Source organism: Cibotium barometz, chromosome 6 (genome assembly GCF_041138505.1).
Source record: "Cibotium barometz isolate CiBa-2024 chromosome 6, ASM4113850v1, whole genome shotgun sequence".
NCBI classification, from domain to species: Eukaryota; Viridiplantae; Streptophyta; class Polypodiopsida; order Cyatheales; family Cibotiaceae; genus Cibotium; species Cibotium barometz.
This window is the reverse complement of record NC_141051.1, coordinates 53288539-53307825: the sequence shown is the minus strand read 5'-3', so window position 1 is coordinate 53307825 and position 19287 is coordinate 53288539. Positions and strand designations below refer to the sequence as shown.

Sequence of the window (19287 nt, the reverse complement as noted above, 5' to 3'; positions counted from 1 at the left end):
ATTTTGAAAATTTAAAAAGAGCCTATTTAGCCTATTATTCTAAGTTTGACCACTACCTTCTAGGCTCTTACAAACCATTGGTGTCAGTCCACATGTAATCTCCCTATTTGTCTATTTCTTAATCACCTCCATTAGGCAATGGCAAATTAAAGGGCCCAAAAAGACTCCATTGAGTTCCTAATGTTTTTTATCCTAACACTAATGAATTTCAACACTAAAATTTAAGGGTTTGGTCAATATTTTTTCGATTTTTTTAAATCTATAGCACAGTTATGCTATGGCATCCAACTGGTAGAGTTTTTGAAATCTAACAGGAGATTATGAAAAAGCGCAAGAACTAACACAAAGCAAATATGTGTGTGTGTGTGTATACATACACACACACACACAAACATATATACATATATACATATACTCTTTTTGATACCCTTCATTATGACTGTTTTTGCAATAAATATTTTTATTTGCTTCTACCCATAGTCTTAAAATGAGCCTGGTAAAATTGTATTATGGCTAGTATATGCTATTGATTAGAGCAAGAACATCTAGTATTAAAATATTTTTGGCTAATATTCAATGTAAATTCCTTAATTATTGTTGTTGTAATTGCATTATGCAGGGACTTGAGGCTCGTGTTTTCCTCCATTCTACAATGGGTGCATGCATCCGAGTCCCCTTCTCGAATGGCAAATGTCTTGTGTCAATCAACATGATCCGGGGGAAGCTTGGAACTATTGGTGGGATAAATGTGGAGGCCTTACTTGAAATTGGAGGAGAGTATGAGCCCATTTGTCCTTTACACTTGTATGCAGGGATTGGAGACGAGGCATATTTTATCCTGGAGCATTCATTGTTCTCTGTATATATTGCCAAATCAGAGAATTATTTTGAGACCCTAGAACAAGGCCCCTCAACTATATTTCCTCCCGGTTCTCGAAAGAGTACTCCAATGTAAGTGGCATTAACTTTGACTTTGACATTTTCTGTTTTGCATTGTGCATTGAATTAGAGAGCATTGTGCTTTGCAATGACTTGGACACTGAATAGATAGAAGAAATCAATGTCCAAGCACATGGGTCATTGCAAGAGGAGATAGAGGTCTCTCCTGTGGAAAAGTGCTTTCAACATTTGGAAGAGGAAGATGTTCAGTTTGATACTGCAGTCTCTTGCTTTCAAATAATCCGCATGTTACCTCCTACTGATGTCTTGCACACTTTAATCCATGATTGTGATTACAAAGGCAAGGTAAAAGAGCTTCCCAAGGTGTACCCAGAGTTTGAGTACATATGAGCTTGAAGGTGGGAAAGGTATGGAAGGGATGGAGCAAAAATACGAGGGCAACATTTGGACAAAGCCACAAACGCAAACTAGGGCCAATAAAACTTTTGTTCTTAGGAAGAGCTTCTGCGGGGGAACCTTCCCCAGTGCATGAATGAGCACTGCTCCTTTAGGACACGTATGAATCAACCAAACAAACTCCATTGGAATGGGCAGCTGATAAAATCTCCAAAATATGGGAATTTAGCAATTGGGAGCTTCGAGAACCTTGAGTGTTTTTTCTGCAAGCATGTGCCAATGTGTCTTAAAGAATGTCCTGCTTGTGTCTATTATTTTATGCCAAAAGAATCAATGCACAGCAGACTATTTATTCATTATGGCAAACATACACACATGGTTTCCAAGGGAATGTGCCGAGCATCGATACAAAATATCAAGGCCTTTGTAGCACGTGCAGTGGGCATCGACCACAACGCTGGGCCCAGAAAGGTACAAATGATTGTGGCAAGGGAGGTGGTTCTAAGAGCATTCACTGATGATGACAAGGCACAGGGAGAATTCATGATAGAAAGGGAGCTACAAGAGATGTCGCAAGAGTTGCAAAGTTTGATAAATGTCAAAAAGTACGTAGGAAGTGCAATTTAGCAAAGAATAGTATGCAATTATCATCTTTAATACACTAAGTATGCTTTATGAATGCAGGGTGAAGCAGATGGTAATGCAAACACGAAAAACAACACGGCCTCTGGGTGAAGGATATGAAGCCATTCTTAATCTAAAAAGAACATGCCATTTTGAGTTCTTCCATGGTTCTCGATTTCCATTGCAAGCCACCACTACTACTGAGCGTTGCTTTATCTTTAAGATGTCTACTACTGGACCTGGTTCTGGGATTGACATTGTTCGACGAATGGACAAGGATGGTAATGGGGATCTTAATCAAGCATGGGTCTGCTTTGATCATGTGCATCGAGTGGATATGATGGCATACAATGGGAGCACATGTTTATGACCACATGTAAGTTACAAGCGGTAGAGAGCATTGCTTAATTTGTGTCTTTAATATAACTCTGTTTCCATTTGTGGCACGCAGGATTGGTGAGCTATTGACAATAGCAACTTGTGAATTTAGAGAAGAGGATGAGGATGCTCAAGTCATGTTTTGGGAAAATATGAATTTGGTAATGGTGGAGCACACAGGAAAGGTAGCAAATTTTTTTGGGTTTATGGCGGATGAGGCTGGCGCTAACTGGAATGCAGTGAGACGTGTCTTCAACGACGGAAAGGAGATGATTGAAAGGGAAAGGTCATGTTTATGGCATTGGGAAGACAACCTTCGTGTCCACACGCAGAGGTACATCTATAGCCCACATCAAGAAAAGCACAGGGAGATGTATGAGAAGTGGAGGACTGCCCCAAACAAAGAAAGTTCCCTTCAGTAATTTCGCAGGATACGAGCATGGTGGGCAACTGGCAAGGCAGCTGATAGAAACATCCCTAAGCTTCTTAGCTGGTTGAGTTGGTGGCACTATAGGGTTAGTCGATGGGGTCATTTCATTTTAAAGGTAATGTTTGTAAGAGATTATTCATTGTATTATTGTGTGCCTCCTACTTATGTGCACTGCATTGTTTTTAATCAATTTCTACCACTCTCTTATAGGATGGAGAGCCTATTGTCAATGCTCTTGTCCCAAGGACAAATATGTCAGAGACCAAGCATGCAAGATGGTTGGCAGGGGAGGGGTATAGGCAAAAGATTAGTCTTTATGATGCTTGTGTGATAGATCTAATCAATGCTTACTTCCAATGTGCCAGACAACTGGCTTTCTTGGAAGGAAAATACACAGGTTGTGGGCCTACATTGGAGCTTTTGGTTGAGAGAGCTCTTTCTCGACAGAAAGCAAGTCCATCCCCAATAGCTACCTCACGAGCAGTGGATGATGCAGTGGCGGGGACCCCTATGTTTTCAAATAGGGTAAAATTCAAGGGTGAGAATAAAACTATTCGAGCCAAAAGGCCACTACACGACTTGACAGAAGAAAACTTTGGCAACTCTAGCCATAGGCCTGAGTTTAACTATGTGACAAGAGAGAGGTTAGAGCCTGCAATAGAGGTCGATGAGCAATGCAAAGTTTTAGAGAGCCTTGAAAGTGATGTGCATGATACAAAGTGGGCCTTGCGGAGGATACCAACAGTGAATCCATTAGGAACTCAATGGAGTCTTCTTGGGCCCTTTAATTTGGACGTTTAGTGAAATGCTTAAAATGCTAATCCATCTTTGACCAAGCCTAGAGGCCTAGTCCTAAAAGCATATATTTGATTTTTCACAAAAACAAAAAAAAATAAAAAAAAGGAGATATTCCTAGATCTGGCCACCTATATGACTTTAAAGCTTTGTAATGGGCTGTTAGTCAGTAATCATAGCCTGCAGCAACCTTTTCGAACTCCAAACATTCCAAAAATTCGTCACTTTCTTCCCCCCTTTTTTGTGTGTACACCAGATCTCTTTCTCTCTCTAAGTCTTCTCTCTAAAACGCCCTGCACTCCTTCTCCATGGAAAAAAGCGTCTTTCTCTACTCCAAAAGCCATAGCTAATAGATCTGTACTCCTAAATGAGCCTTCTCTCTCCAAACCCACAGTAGTAGCCATGGCTTGCAGGGAAGAAGCTTACCATGAGCATTCTCTCTACAGTACTTGGTCCTCTCTCCATAGCTAGCAGGTCTGTACTCCTAAATGAGCCTTCTCTCTCCAAACCCACAGTAGTAGCCATGGCTTGCAAGGAAGAAGCTTACCAGGAGCATTCTTTCTACAATACTTGGTTCTCTCTCCAAACCCACAGTAGTAGCACAGAAGAACCTTTTCATGAAGTATTCTCTCTCTATATTGCTTAGCAGCCATAGCTTGCACTAAAGAAGCTTCCCATGATGCATTGTCTCCTTTGCATTTTCGTCTCACCATTGCCAACCCTCTCTATGTTTCTTTGGCTCCCTTTCTGGCTTCTTTCTCTATCCACAATGCAGCTCTAGAGAAGCAACCCTCATCTCCATTCTTCCCATTATTTTTTGATACCATATCCTGCTCCTTTCACTCCTATTCAACCCAAGCTTACAAGGCTACTTTCTTGTAGATGGCACTACAAGACATCACCAATAAGCCTTCTAAGATCCGCCTTCAGGTTGATTTGGAGACAGAATACGCAACCCTACGCAGTAGGCATGTTGCACCCAATATTTCATACGATCAGCTTCGAATGCAAGGAGCAAAGGCCATTGATCTTTGGATTGATGGAAATCTTTATCCACCAGATCCAATATCTGGTGCCCCTCCACCATTCAAAAGCATTACAAGTTTTCTTAAGTTTGTTGGTGATGGTTTCAATGGGCTTCTTGGCTATTGTAGGAGATTACACATGTTGTGGCTAGATGAGGCAGCTGAAAAGAGGCAAACAAAATTTGCCTTCGACCAGCTTCAAGCGGCATCGACTAAGCAGATCAATAGTTTGATGCAGAGGATTAAAGAGCTCTCAGAGGAGCTTGAGGTGCAGAAGAATAATCTAGCGGATCGTGTGCGCACAATAAATCAATTTACCGATAATTATGTTCGTCTTCAACACTCCACTCGTAATCTTCGGCGTCGTGTTCACCATTTCACTCACCTTCCCATGGGATATCACGCAAGGCAAAGAAAACGTAAAGCTGTTGGGTTGCTTTCTAAGACAGCAGGCGCATGCAAGAGGCGTAAACAAACAACTAGGTAAAATTTTTTGTAGGAATTATAGCAGCTTTGAGAAGCAATTAATGAATAAAGCATCTCTCATGGGTGACTCTTGCGATTGTAGGGCTTGTGCAACAGCTATACTAGGATGTAACAACGCTGAGGACAATGTTAATGCCTCCCTTCTTCAGCATGTCCTTCAGGAGAAGGATATTATGGAAATGATAACAGGTTCTGGTAATGATAAGCTGCGGGAGACCCTTCGTCAACATTTCTTGAAGGAAATCAAAGAAATTGTCACCCCCAAAGAGATGCTTGATATATGTGACTCAGCAGGTATTAGCCAGAAAGGTTACAGAGCAATGTACAGGTCAATCACTTTAGGGTTGCGAGCAAAGGGAGTTATGCAATCCTTGCTTCCAACACTTTATAGCTTATAGATGGCAAAGAAGTGTGCTAATGGTGATATTGCATCCATGTTCGAGGGTGGGTACAAGTGGGTGGAGGATATTATGCCAATGCCAACAATCAAACCCTTTGAATACAATGCATATAACAATGTCTACATTGACATGGAAGTGCTACAAAAAGCAATGATTCAGTACTATGGCCTCACACTTGAAGAGACAAGTGGAAATGCCGTGTTTGTCTTGAAGCTGGATGAATGTCAAGTGGTTAAAGGTCAAAGACTGGAGCGTGTTAGTTTAACCTTGATGAGCCGAGCACTTAGAGGAAAGCCTTTAGAGACCCAAGAGTTGGATGCAACTGAAGACAGCAATAATAGGGGTCAAGGGCATAAGCAAGACTACTACGGCATTCAATCAGAGAAGAACATCTGGTGGCAAGCAGCATGGGTCCTCCCAAAAGAGAACCATGATACCTTGAGGTGGTATTTTGAACGGTCTGGCATTCAACATGTCGTCTCTTGTCAGGTCAATGGTCAGAAGCTTGATGTTCCCAGAATAGGCTGCTTTAACGTTGAATGGCACTTGGGTGGCGATCTAAAAACCTTAAAGTGTATGTTGGGTTGTAAAACAGGTGCGAATACTATATTCTCATGTGTTTACTGTTGTCATTCCAAGACAGCAGTAGACTCAAGAGTAAAAGGGAAACAACCTAGCAAAGGCAAAAGTCAAAAACAGGTGGGTGCAAAAAAAGCAATCGTTTTTTATGCTGAACAGAGGAAAGGATCAAAGGTATGGCATAATGGCATATTAAGTTGTGACCAGAGCAAGCCACCTAGTCGTGACCAGGAGGACAATGCTTGGAACCCAATCTTGGAAATTCCACTATGTCAAGTGCATGTGTGCACATTACATGCAAGACTCAGGATTTTGGATAAGCTATTGATGCTCCACATAAACTATGTCTGGAACATGGAGCCCGAAGATCAACGAGAAGAGTCAATACGTGCACCAGAGGGTGTACTTTCCTCTATGGGATTACATGCTGGAGCAGTGGTCTTGACAAAGGATAGAAAATCAAACCCTACACAAGACAACCCTAATAAAATTTGCATGGGTGGATCAAAGGCAAGACACTTGCTATCAAACCACTTGGGTTCTCATAGCCACACTGACTTTGAAATTTGGAAGAAGATATGTGATGTCACAACATATCGAGGAAATGATGCCAGGCTTGGCCTAAAACGTGCACATGTATGGCAGGTGTGTAATAAAATGGTCGATCTTCTAGAGCGACCTCACCTGGATGACCATGGTATTGAGGCACTTAAACAAGCCACTTGTAGATTCACAGAAGAAATGGTCGAGGCATGGGGAGAAACACACATTACTCACTACATGGTAATGTTGTATTTCTTGTGTCCTTGTAGTATGTTCTTCATACTGTTTGTTGACTTTTTGTAATTTTCTATGTAGCATATATTGTATGCACATGGGCCATACTTTCTCGATAGATATGGCTCTTTAGCACTTTGGAGCAATCAAGGCATGGAGAAATCACATTACCAAGCAAAGGCCGTGTATTTTAAGGGCACTCGCCATGGTGGTGGCAAAGTCAAGAGTAATGCACTCCATGAAATGTTCAACTGGTTCTATCGCGTTCTGGTTGGCAAAAAAAGGCAGAAAAGTCGCGGTAATTTGTCTCTTAGGCGTCAAATAATGAAAACTGTTAATGCAAGAAGAACTGAAGGATACAACAGATCAAATGCTAGGGAGAGACTACGGCAGTGGGTAGCAAGCAAGCATCGGTGTGGTTCCTCATGGGCTTAAACTCTCTGATTATAATCTTTTTGTGTTTTTAAATTTTCTAAAAGTTTTAAAAAATTATATTTATAGACATATTTAAGTCATTTTTCATTTATAGCCACCACATTTCAATTTCTTCTTTGTGCTCTACTCTCTCTTGCCCTCCCACTATCTCTTGCACTCGTACATACCTAGGCCATGCCAGAAGAACAGGAGCAAGACTTGCGGTTTTTCGATCAACTCGGCCCACTACCTGCTACAGCAAAAAGGACAAGTCTACCTATCATAACAAAGCAATAGGCAAAGGAGATGAGAGAAGAAGAGCGCAGGAAGGAGGCCGAAGAAGCGCAACGCAGGAAGGAAGCTGAAGAAGCAGAGCCTAGTAGAGAAGCAGAAGAAGAGCGGCGTCGAAAAGAAGCCGAGGAAGGTCAAGGGCAACCACCGGAGATTGTTATTGAGGCCGACACCCTAGAACAGCTAGAGGTTATCTTACAGAACAGGGAGGTCGAGCTCTTGTCCTACGGCATCACGAAAGATACCATTGTCAAAGAGTTTGCTCTTGTGAGGGCAGCTTGGGAGACAAAAATGCAAAAGAGACAGCAGCCCAAAGAGGACGCAAGGAGGGCAAGCCAAGCACAGCCACAGGCAGTCACAACATCCAGACGGCCAGTCAAGAAGTGTGGTAAAAGAATGGAGGGCAAGTTTCGGGACCAACAAGAAGAGGAAGAGCGTGCACAAAAGAAAAAGAAGTTCAGGTCTGAACGACCACCGTGGGAGAATCAAAGACCACCACCGCCTCCACCAGTTACAAAGAAGAAGAGAAAATGGAGGCCAGGGACAGTCGCGCTACGAGAGATTAGGAAATATCAAAAAAGCACAGATCTTCTCATCCCCAAGGCACCATTCTCTCGACTGGTGAGAGAAACAATGGAAAAATATTCTGACAGGGTTGACCGCATACAGAGCACAGCTCTTGAAGCTCTTCAAGAAGCTGCTGAAGATATTGTAGTTTCTATTTTTGAAGACTCAGTGCTGGCTATGGTACATGCCAAGAGAGTTACTTTGAAGCCTGTAGATATGTCCCTAGCCCTACGTCTACGTTTAGAGCATAGCCTTCTACCTCAATAGGCTAACCCACTTTGTAATTCTCCCTACAAAATTTTGTAATGTTCCCAAATTCCTTTGTAGCTTTTTCACACATTAATGAAAGCTTTGTGAGTTGTGTTACATTCTTTGTTGAGTCCATTTTTTTTGTATGCTCAGTGCCAATGAAAATTTCATTTAAAAAATATAAAAGCACTATACACACAGGAAAAAACAAACACAAACACACACACACACACACACACACACACATATATATATACACACACACAAACATATATACACACACATATATATACATATACAAATATATATACATATGCACATATATATATATATGTACACACACACACACACACATATATATGAATATTTATATATACAAAAAATGTAGATCCTATAAAGTCAACTAGAGACCCTTATAGAGTGCCTTATGAGCCTCAAGGCAAAAAAAATTTAAAAAAATTAAAAAAAAATGCCATGTGCGCTACGGCGCGTTAATCGCTAGTTTGAGCATGTCAAAATGGCGATTTACGCGCCGTAGCGCACATGGAATTTTTTTTTTTTGATATCTTTGGTCTGGTGAGGCTCATAAGACCCTTTAGGTGCCCTAACAGCCCCAAATCTTATATATTTATATAAGATATTATTTATATTTATATATATCTTATAATAGTCTTAAAATCTTATAATATCTTATGTCTTATGTATATATATCAACACCATATTGGGGAATATGGGAATTTCCCATAAGTTTGGGACATGTGGTCAAATCTTTGGATTAATCATAACTTGAACACCGTTACTCCAAATTGAGCGCTCTATAGCTCACTAGATTCCATTTTCCAAGCGCTTTCCAACAATAGGTCACATGATATGGTTTTGAAAAACTTATAGGCATGTTATCCAGGTCCCACCTTTTTAGCATTCAAAAAATGGGAGTTGGAAAATTCCCAAACTCACGAATATAGTGTTTATCCTATATATCTTTTATATATATATATATATTATATATATATATATCTTTCAATAGCCCCAGAATCTTATATATATATATATATAGGTGCACACACACACACACATATATATATATATACACACACAAACATATATACACACATATATATACATATGCAAATATATATACATATACACATATATATATATGTTTATTTATATATACAAAAAAGGTAGATCCTATAAATGCACCTAGAGACCCTTATAGAGTGCCTTATGAGCCTCAAGGCCAAAAAAATAAAAAAAATTAAAAAAAATGCCATGTGCGCTACGGCGCGTTAATCGGTACTTTGACCAGGTCAAAATGTCGATTTACGCGCCGTAGCGCACATGGTATTTTTTTATTTTTTTTTTATGTCTTTGGTCTGGTGAGGCTCATAAGACCCTTTAGGTGCCCTAACAGCCCCAAAATCTTATATATTTATATAAGATATTATATATATTTATATATATCTTATAATAGCCTTAAAATCTTATAATATCTTATGTCTTATATATATATATATCCTATACATCTTTTATATATATATATGTATATATATGTATATATATATACATATATATACATATATATGTATATATATGTATATATATATCATTCAATAGCCCCAGAATCTTATATATATATATAGGTACACACACACACACACATATATATATGTATATATATACATATATGTACATATATATATACATATATGTGAGTGTGTTTACATCTATAAATACAATATTTTTTCATACCGCTCTAACCCAATCTCGATTACTTTTTTTAATCACGATCTCAATTAAAATAAATCCTAAACAATATTTTCTATGAACACATGAACAAAATCTTAAAATTGCGAGGCTTGAAATGGTATATCACAAGTACGCTAGGAAAAATCACAACTTACAATGCACAACAAAAAAATTTTATTAAACTTGGAAGAGAAGTTTGCATTACATCTTTTTAATAAGCTCTTGGAAGAGCTCAGGAGAGAGAGTTCTAGAGGCTGGTTTCTGGCCTAAGCTTTGGAATACATCACTCGGCTCATTGATTCCTTGAGCCTGAGAAAGGGCACAATGGCCTAAAACTGAGCCGGGATGGTTGCCCGTGAAGCAATACAAGGCAGCTTCCCTAGCTACCAAAATACATTTATTTATGTTCGAGGCTAAGGGGTTCTCCGACAAGACTGCACTAAGTGATTTACATTTTAGGAGCTCGGCATAGGCGATCTCTGCATAGTCTAAATGAAAAACCCGCACTATGTCGGCTCTGAGGGCAGGTATGTAGTGCCAAAGGGATGCATCTCGACCCTCTGACTTTGGCCGCGTTCCTCCTACGCGCATAGCAAACTTGTCCACTTCAAAAGCAGTCTGTCAACATGTCAATATAGAAGTTAGGAAGCGTGAAATGATACAACTAAAAATAATTTGCTTTACAACTAAGAAGTAAGGACATACCTCAGTTGCATCGTCACTTGCAACTAGTTGCTCATTCGTTAAGTTTATGCTTCCTTGGTCTTGAGCATCGCCAGCAACCAAGGGCATGTGTGGTTCAAAGGCAGCTACGCTCTCATAGAATTGCACTTCTTGCTTTATTTCAACGAGCGCTTTGACCACTACAACTTCCAAGGTACTGCTACCAATATCATATGCAAGCGCTTTTGTGAGGTTGTCATCTTCAAAAGAGATTTTCACTTTTCCTTTATCTTGACCCCCAGCATTCACGGCAATAATAGAAAGTGCCTCATCCTCACGAAACCCGAGTGTCTTGGCAATGTCATCCAAAAACAAAAACTCTTTCCCATCAATAATGATTGGATGCAAAGACATGATAACAAGGTCTGGGACCTCCTCGAGTACTTCATCGCTCTCTAGAACTAGGTCCGCCGGAACCTCCTCGGGGACATTATCTTGTAGAGCCACCAATGCCATTGAGGCCTCCCATTGTTCTGTAACATTTTCTTCCTCAGCATGGGCCTCTTGGACCTGCTCCATTAGCTTTACTTTGCCCTTTTCTTTTTCCTTGCCACTTTCTTTCGCCACACCCTCTTGTAACAGAAGGACCAAAACCATGTCGCAGCTTAGGAAAGAAGTGCCGATGTTGCCCATTTGTAGATCTAGGAGTAAGTCTTCCTCCTCATTTCTGTAGTCCTTTTCTGTGAGGGATTTTAAAAACCTGGATAGGCGAATATCCTTTCTTTTTTCATTTTCATTTTAAATTTAATTTATTTTCTTTTTTATGGAATTATTTCAAAAACTTCCTCCCCTTGTTTCTCTTTCTCTTATTTCTTTTTTAAAATTTCAGCCTTCATTTAGGTTTTTCTTGTACCCTGGAAAAACAATCCCCCCCTTTGTTTCTTCTTTACATCTTTCCTTTTTTCATTTTCACTTTTATTTTATCTTATTTTTTCTCTCTCTGTCTTTCCTTTAACATTTATTTTTAAATTTTATCTTTTTCCCTTCTTCTTTTCCCTTTTAAACGAATTATAAAAAATATTCTTGTTTTTTTCTTCCTCTTTTTTTACTCTTTTAAAAAATGATATTTCTTTTAATCTTTTCTTTAAAATAAACTCACCTCTCATGCCATCAACCACCCACCCCACTCTGACGTTTTCCTGTCCCTCCCTCTCTCTCTTCCCCTTATCTCTTTCTCTCTCTCTTCTTCACCTCTCACCCCATTGACCACCCCCCCACGTTTCTCTCTATCTCCATCTCTCTCTCTCTCTCTCCCACACCTCTCCCCCCCCCCACCCTGCCCTTTCCCTTTCTCTTTCCTTCTTATTTTCTTCTCTCGATCTCCCTAACCCCACCCCCCCTCTCTCTCTCTCTCTCTCTCTCTCTCTCTCTCTCTCTCTCTCTTTTTGCCTCTCTCCTTTGCCATACCACCCCACCCCACCTCTGTCTCTATCTATCTCTCTCTCTCTCTCTCTCTCTCTCTAGCAACCGCCGCTAGTTAGCTCCACCTTTAAAACTCTCTGAGAAACTCGTGGATGTGTGATATCATGTAAGACCTTTGTTAAGGTTTGAACACTTTCAACGTTCTTAAACCTTAGAACATGGATCTTACTTGCACTATGCAACCTCAACTCTCCTCTCTCTCTCTCTCTCTCTCTCTCTCTCTCTCTCTCTCTCTCTCTCTACATGATCTGTTATTCACCCCTCAATTGTAAACTTATTGTAATCATAGCTAGAACTAGTATTTGTCATATCATGACTGACGCTCTAAACATGCTTGAAGTAAGACCTAGGGGCACCAGGATGGTCATTATAACTAGCACTCTAAATAGTAACTAGAGCTAGCATTGGTATCAACGGTCATTAATGTTTTATTTTATTGGTAGTACCCAAAAAACCTATTATAGTTACATTGAGGCATAGGGACATATGGTTCTAAGGTCTAATGCCCAATATATATCATGTAATATGGTCCACTCAATCGCACAAGTCCACAAGAATAAGGTGCCTAAAGAAAGTGCATTTTGTTGATGGAGGGTGATGAAATTATACACTAAATATCCATTAGAATCCATTAGTGACATTAAGGCATAGGGAAATATGGTTCTAAGGTCTTACACCAATTATATATCAGGTAATATGGTCCACTGAGTTGCACAAATCCACAAGAAGTAGGTGCCTAAAGAAAGTGGATGAGGATATTTTCTTGCACCCAAATCTCGGCAAAAGGGTGCCCCTTATCATGGTGCTTAAATCTAGGAGGAATTAGGAAACGGTTCACACTTAATCATTTATACTCAATCCTATTTAAAGACTTAGATCTATAAATGCACGAGTACACAATCATTCTCCATGTCCATGTTATCATAATGGTTATTATTTTCTTAATCCAATCTATTTGCTTAGCTCTTCAATATGCTGTAATCATTAGCCTAATCTTTAATTCACCAAGATTGTTTTGAGTTGCTCTTGGGGATTGCACAGTGAATAATTTCTAATCCCTTTCGAAGTAGAGTTGTTGATGATTGAGGAATGGTGTATATCGAATATGATAAGTTACCGCAAGTGTTTTCCAAACTCAGTTTAGATCATATCTTCAAAGGTGACATGGTAGTGGCCTAGAAGGTACTGTAAATGGTAGTAGTAGAAAACTGTGATCCAAATATGGTCCCTTATTGAGATCAAAGATAAAGTTCAATGTACCCCATGATGTTGACTATTTATGGTTAATCAAGGTAATGATGAGGCTGAGCAAGTGTCATGCTACAACAAAATATGAGTTAGGGATGAACTTCCACTACAAGATTAGAGATAGTATGTAGGCCCTGAAGTCATGAAAATAAGACTGATGTGCCTACTTAAACTTTGGAAATTTGTAGACATGGTTGGAATCGTATTGTTTGTTGAAGTTTGGGCAAAACTCCAAACATGACCATCTTCTTTCATGCAACATGTAAGGGGGCTTAATCCTTGAAGGTTGTGTTGTGTCAGCATATATTTCTAAGTAGTACTTCTTTCTTCCAACTATTTATTTCTCCACTCGAGATGGTTTACCATACTATCCTTCTTGAACTGTGCAACCCTATCTTCTTCTATGATAGTATAACCATCTCGCTATGTTGATTAGTTGTCATTCCTCCACTTTTGAAAACACGTGAATGATACAGGTAATCATGCTGATTTCAAACAAGTCTGTATGATGAGGATTTGAGAGATTCGCATCTCTCATTACTATGTCCCATAGTGCTTTGGATCCTAATGTTGGCCATAACTCCATGAGGTCTATTAACACACGGTGTATAAGCTAGAAGTATTCTTTTCACATCATCTTTTGGCAAAAAGTATCCTTTTCACATCCTCTTTTGGAAAGGTTTGCTTTTCCCACAGGATCATATGGGATCACCTGTCTCACACCTATGTTCAGAAGATTTGGAATTTGATGAGTAGTTCCCCATGTGATAAAGTAATATTCCCAAAACTCTAAGCTATCAAACATGTCATTCTGATGCTTTCGAATTTGTGAAATGTTGTGGTGAATGCCAATAGTTATGATAAGGATAAAATGCATCTATAAGCTATTGTTTATCTACAATATTTTTGAGGGATGGGGTATTATGAATTTGTAGGATTTACTAGCTACTTGCAGTACACAATAACACTACATTATAGGAGGCACAAACTATTGCACAAATTGGGTTGGATTGAGGCATGCACCATGAAAAATGTATATGTAAGGTCATCAAACAAATTCATGTATGAGTTTTGATGACTAGATTCGCATGTTCGCTTCAACTAGAACTAATGAATAGTGCTACTAGGAGGAACACACAAATTCATATATGAGCAAGTATGATAAGTAGATTCATGTGTCCACCTAAAATAGCTACATACATTGGGCCAAATTTCACTCCTCCAAAATCCCCAATTTCTAATTCCCAAAGATAATTTATTATTTTTCTCTAATAATTTTCTAATGCACCTTGCCCAGCTCAAAATGCCTACCATCACCCTCTATAATAATTTTTTAATGCACCTAAGACCATCACCCTCTATAATGCTTTGCTTAATAAATTTTTCTAGCTCATGATTACCATTACCAAGTAAACTTTTTTGCCCCCAAAAGGATGAAATATTACCATTGCTGAGTATTTTTTTGCCCAATATTTACAATATCATTGCCCTATAAAATTTAGAAAATAACTATTATTATCTATTTTTGAGTCTCAAATCCAGTATTTACAACACGGTTGTCCTATAATAATTATAAAGTAGCTGATATTATCTATTAGAGGGAGAGATCTTACAAAGTGTCTAAGATTTTGCTTTGATATTTTTTTCAACTAGAGTCTTGTGTTGGGAGTATTTTCCTGATAAGATTTCTTTAAAAGACAAGATACTTAAAAGGAAAATAAATTTACATACAAATATGTAAAGGTCATAAATGTGGCTCTTCTTTTATAACACAATAAGATTATTGACAAATCACTTGCATACAAACATTGTCAAACAAAAAGGAGGAAAACATAACAATGTACAAAACAAAAAGTCTGCTTCTTTGTCAACCTCATATGGCAAAGTAGAGGCAATATCTTAATAAATATTACAAGTCTACTAGTATAAATTTTCTTTTCACTAATATTCTCTATGATTTTACACTTATTCGTCCTATTATTTTATATCATGTTATGGCAAAGAAGTAGAAGAAAACTAAGAATCTCTTGAACATCATCATCATCTTCTTCTTCTTAAGTAGGAAATAATAGTAAATCATTGTGAATGTATGTTTTACATGACAAGATCTCATTAACACTAGTTTGGTAAGAGGACAAATCTATCTCATAATTGCCAAATCTTATTTGAGTTATGTTCTTTCAGGGATCATAGAATTCATGCAAGAGCATAAGAAACAACATTCATATGCTACTAGGAGGATCCATATATATGTGAAATCTACAATTGTGTATGTATTGAGTTATATAACTATTATAAGTTGACCTTGAGTGGATAAAAATATGTTGATTGGCAAACAATGTTGCAAACACAAAGTCAACATTAGGGTTTATTTTTTAGACTTAGACTACAATAGTCAATTGGTCATCAAAGAAGAAATATGTTGGTCTATTGTTGCAATATCCTAACTGAAGTTGAATATAGAGAAGGGTTTCCAAAGGAGCATGTGAAACTGCATGGCTCGAGACCATGGCACAACACATCAGTAATTTCAAAGGTATCAAACAACAACTTAGTGCATTAAAGAAAGTCATTGTTGAGGAAGATGAATCTATTGTTATATTGCTAAAAAGTGTTGACAAAGAACCTTATGAATCAATTGTTGCTACACTTAAAAATCTACCCAACACTAAACTTCAAGATGTAAAATCATCTCTACTTGAACAAGAATCCAAATTCAAAGATAAAGAATCATTCAAATCACATTCAAGTGAGGAAGCACTGTCACTGCAAAGGGTGGGAGATTTCAAAGGGCAAATCAATCAACATCTCAACTTCCAAGATGTTATCACTGTGGAAAACTTGGTCATACCAAGAATGAATGTTGCAATAAAGATAAACCAAAGCTCGTTTGTGACTATTATGGAAAAATCGGTCACTTAGAAGAAGATTGCTATATAAAAGAAAGCAGGCAAACTACATTGAGGCCAAAGTTATCCCAGCTGAAGATGAGCTCTTCCAGAGAAAGAACCATTATACTTTTCACCCCTCTTATCTCTACAAAAAGTGTGATGTAATCAGCCTCTGAGGCCATATGATGCAATCAAGCCATTATACTTTTCACCCCTCTTATCTCTACAAAAAGTGTGATGTAATCAGCCTCTGAGGCCATATGATGCACTCAAGCTGAAATTCATAGCCAAAGTAACTATAATGCCAAAGTAGCATAAAGGCCAAAGTAGCCTAGCATAAGGGGAGAGAGAGGAAGAGTGAAAGCCTAAAAATTGTACCCAATCTAGCATAGGGGTGGTGTTGAAATGAGTGATGCTAGAGTGTCAAGTCACCTAGCCAAGTTATCCCATATAAGCTATCATAGCTTTGTTATACTCTCCTCATATAAAAGGAGAACATTTCAAGCATTGGAATACACGCACAACATCTCAATTCTTTTTATGAGTACAAGTTTCCATCTTGTAACCTAACTGAACTTGAGTTTAAACTTAATTAGCACACACACTCATCACCATGAGTATTGTTCATTTTTATCCACCTTAGATTAGTATTATCATTAGTGTAAGATTAGACTAGGATTAGGATCTAATTAAATAGTTGATTGTCATTAGGGAGCTTGATCCATGAATTTCAATAGTTTACAGAGAAGAGGACTAAGGACATAGAGACTCAATATCATTTTATTAGGGAAAAGGTGCTAATAGGAGATGTCTAATGAAAAGGTGCTAATAGGAGATGTCTAATGAAAAGGTGCTAATAGGAGATGTTGCTTTGGTCTAATACGCGCAAACAATTAAATAATTTGCATATAATCTCACCAAAGCCTTAGGTAAGGACAAATGTGAGTATTTCAAGCATAATTTGAGAGTACAACACATAGACTAAAGCTTGAGGTAGAGTGTCGAGAAAACAAGCTCACCTGAAGATGATGCTAGCTTGGCACGATGATGTAGACATAGATGATGGAGGAGTAGAAGTGTGACATGATGAGTATCACATGAAAATGTCATCGTATTTGGTTTGGTTTGTACGTTGGGGGGTAGATACTCCTTTCAACGCGCTTTTGACGAACACCCAAGGGCTGTGTCCTCTACAAACGTGTGTGCCCATGTCCAGCTAGCTTTTGAAACCTACAGGAGGTGCCAGGCCTGGCGGGACGTGAGACTTTATGATGACGAATGGGCCTGCTGCATGACCCCACCAATGGGATGCCACAGTTAAATAGGTTAGCTCACTACTTCACACATTGCGTTACATGTAGTTTTTGTGTAGCACAAACATGGGCGATCCTTCAGTTCTAGAGGGAGGCTTTCCGCACCACACTGTTCTCAGCCCACTTCAATGGCTAGATGAGTTCAATGACTCAAACTTCAATTATCACATCACCAATACTGCTGCACAGGGAGAACAAGGCGTTTTAATTGCTCCTGATATTATGGGCGAAAACAATATGGTACTACCTTCTTGTGATGAACAAAACTGCTTTGCGAATTGGCCCTACCCACCCTCACCTGCTATCCACCACTTTAGTATCGATAGTAATGTAAGTGAAAATGAAGAGAACATATGCAGCGCGCTGCCGGAGATAAGTGCGGTTCCGGCCGTCGACAAGGTCCTACAAGAGACGCCGGCTGAGAAGACAGTAACCGGGAATGAGTGAGGCCCTACCATCTTCTTATATTTCTTATTTAATGTTTATGAGCTTCTTCTTTGCATCGCGTGTGTTTGTTACTTAGACTCAATAGAGGTTGTTCCACTATCAACATGTCAGGCACAAACCAGGAAGACGACGAGCTCCAAAGCGTGAGCAGCGTGAACCTAGAGTAGCAATGGTTCTTGAGAGCACGGTGGACGATCTATCTGATGGTTATAAATGGCGTAAGTATGGGCAAAAAGCAGTGAAGAATAGCCCATATCCAAGGTAAGTCATGTACATGTCTGCATGAAGCGATTTCATTTATTAAAAAAAAAATCATTAGGTTTTATTCCATTCCTAGTCGTACAAGGGAATGTCACCCGACCATTCACACCGTACTACTCCACTACACACACCGGAGTATGACAAAACCATACACACCATACTACTCCACTACACACACCGGAGTATTACAAAGGGATAACATGTTCTAACACACACATACACACACATATATATATATGTATAGAAAGATGGTTGGCAGTCTTATTTACATGACTATCACACGACCGAATCTCAGTTATGCTGTGGGGCTAGTAAGCCAATCATATGTGCTCGCTGTTTTGACTACCTTTTTTGATTTTTGTTATGCATGCAGGAAATATTACCGGTGCACAACAAATATGTGTTCAGTGAAGAAACGCATAGAGCGATCATCTGAAAACCCTCGCATGGTCATTCTAACCTACCAAGGCCAACACAATCATTATAGCCATTCAGCTCTTTATGGTGCAGACTTTGCTTGGTTTGCTCAAGCACCATTCTCACTCAACCCATCATTACAAGTGCCTCCGCAACTCCCCATATGTAGGATGTTTACTGAGTTACAAGAGGATAACCTGTTTGCAAACACCAACTTTGATGCCTCTTCCATTTCACCTCCACACAAGAGCTAACCTTCACCATTTTCCACAACATTAGATGTAACCCTTTAAACTGATAGACCAAGCACGCTAAAACTCTTGTATCTTCTTAAGCTAGTGAGAGATATAATGACAAATAATGCTATTGGACAATTCATCAACTCCTTCATAGTCTCATTTCCTAGGCTCTATATTTGAGTCAAGCTCAAGGTACATCATCACTATTTTAGCACAAGTTCTACTAAATGCTATAAAAATCCTCAAGTTTAATAATTATATTACA

At 38.9% G+C, this 19287-nt stretch overlaps 1 protein-coding gene across 1 annotated transcript; it reads left to right on the top strand.

The window, feature by feature from the left end:
* The first annotated feature begins 17708 nt into the window (after positions 1-17708).
* LOC147637865 (uncharacterized) lies at positions 17709-19085 on the top strand. Its single transcript, XM_086798955.1, has 3 exons — positions 17709-18101; positions 18217-18366; positions 18740-19085. Exons 1-3 carry the CDS (start codon positions 17725-17727, stop codon positions 19035-19037), a joined length of 825 nt encoding a protein of 274 aa, XP_086655081.1. The 5' UTR covers positions 17709-17724; the 3' UTR covers positions 19038-19085.
* The last annotated feature ends 202 nt before the right edge of the window (positions 19086-19287 follow it).

Excerpts from the sequence above, each read along its gene's own strand:
- LOC147637865 (XM_086798955.1), top strand. The coding sequence starts at position 17,725 with ATGGGCGATCCTTCAGTTCTAGAGGGAGGCTTTCCGCACCACACTGTT. Across the intron at positions 18,102-18,216 it reads AAGACAGTAACCGGGAATGA|GCACAAACCAGGAAGACGAC; the intron begins GTGAGGCCCTAC and ends TCAACATGTCAG. Across the intron at positions 18,367-18,739 it reads AAGAATAGCCCATATCCAAG|GAAATATTACCGGTGCACAA; the intron begins GTAAGTCATGTA and ends TTATGCATGCAG.